At 44.8% G+C, this 743-nt stretch overlaps 1 protein-coding gene across 1 annotated transcript; it reads right to left on the bottom strand.

The window, feature by feature from the left end:
- Window positions 1-6: 6 nt before the first annotated feature.
- On the bottom strand, window positions 7-738 carry LOC102592125 (probable cyclic nucleotide-gated ion channel 17; the record flags this gene model as incomplete). The annotated part of the gene is made up of 1 exon (XM_006368073.1): window positions 7-738. A coding segment is annotated over one exon (729 nt), but the record flags the coding sequence as incomplete, so codon positions are not given.
- Between the last annotated feature and the right edge of the window lie 5 nt (window positions 739-743).

Raw genomic sequence — 743 nt, 5'->3', positions numbered from 1 at the left:
AGTCGTAATCTAGTCATCAGGCTCAGCTGAAAAGTCAGGCTCTTCAGGTTTCTGTAACTTAGGCAATCTTACATCTTTAAGCTTTTGAGCTCCTCTTCTTGTGTTAGCAGCAAATCTTGAAGCCAATATTGTGACTCCGAGGTGTGATATTCTTGGGGACGGATTTGAGCTAGCGTTACCTTGATCATGCTCCTCATTTTGCTCTGTTTCATCGACCGTACTCTCATCCAGAGAAAATGATTCCAGTGCTGCAAGATCTTTTGCCATTGTTCTCCGCTTGTGTCGTCTCCATGCAGCCTGAATGAAACAGGCTGCCCATGTGCGCCAATGGTGAGAGTAGAACCGGAATGTATGCTGGAGCTTCTTGCTATGAAGGCGTCTAAATTGGTTGGCAACAAACTTGAGATCTTCAGCTCTCAATGCGAATGCTTCTACTTCAACAAGCGCCTTGACTGTTCTGGTCGAAGAAGGCAAGTTGATCGTTGATTTCGGAAGCAAAGCCCAAGCGAGTAGCTCCTCTCCACAAAAATCTCCAGGCCTCAATGTAATGCAATTGAAGAAACCAGTCCGACCACCATTCGTTGTAGAACTCTCGAGCCTACCTCTGATGATAAACAACATTTCTGCGACTGGATCTCCTTCACGGACAATATAAGTGCCTTCTGTGCTTAAGGACGAGACTAGACGTTCACATATTGCATCAAGTAATTGATCATCCATTTGGGAGAAAAATGGAACCTAAA

This window comes from Solanum tuberosum, unplaced genomic scaffold (genome assembly GCF_000226075.1).
Source record: "Solanum tuberosum cultivar DM 1-3 516 R44 unplaced genomic scaffold, SolTub_3.0 contig02600, whole genome shotgun sequence".
Lineage (NCBI taxonomy): Eukaryota > Viridiplantae > Streptophyta > Magnoliopsida > Solanales > Solanaceae > Solanum > Solanum tuberosum.
Note: the sequence above shows the minus strand (reverse complement) of the source record. Positions and strands in the feature narration are given on the sequence as shown.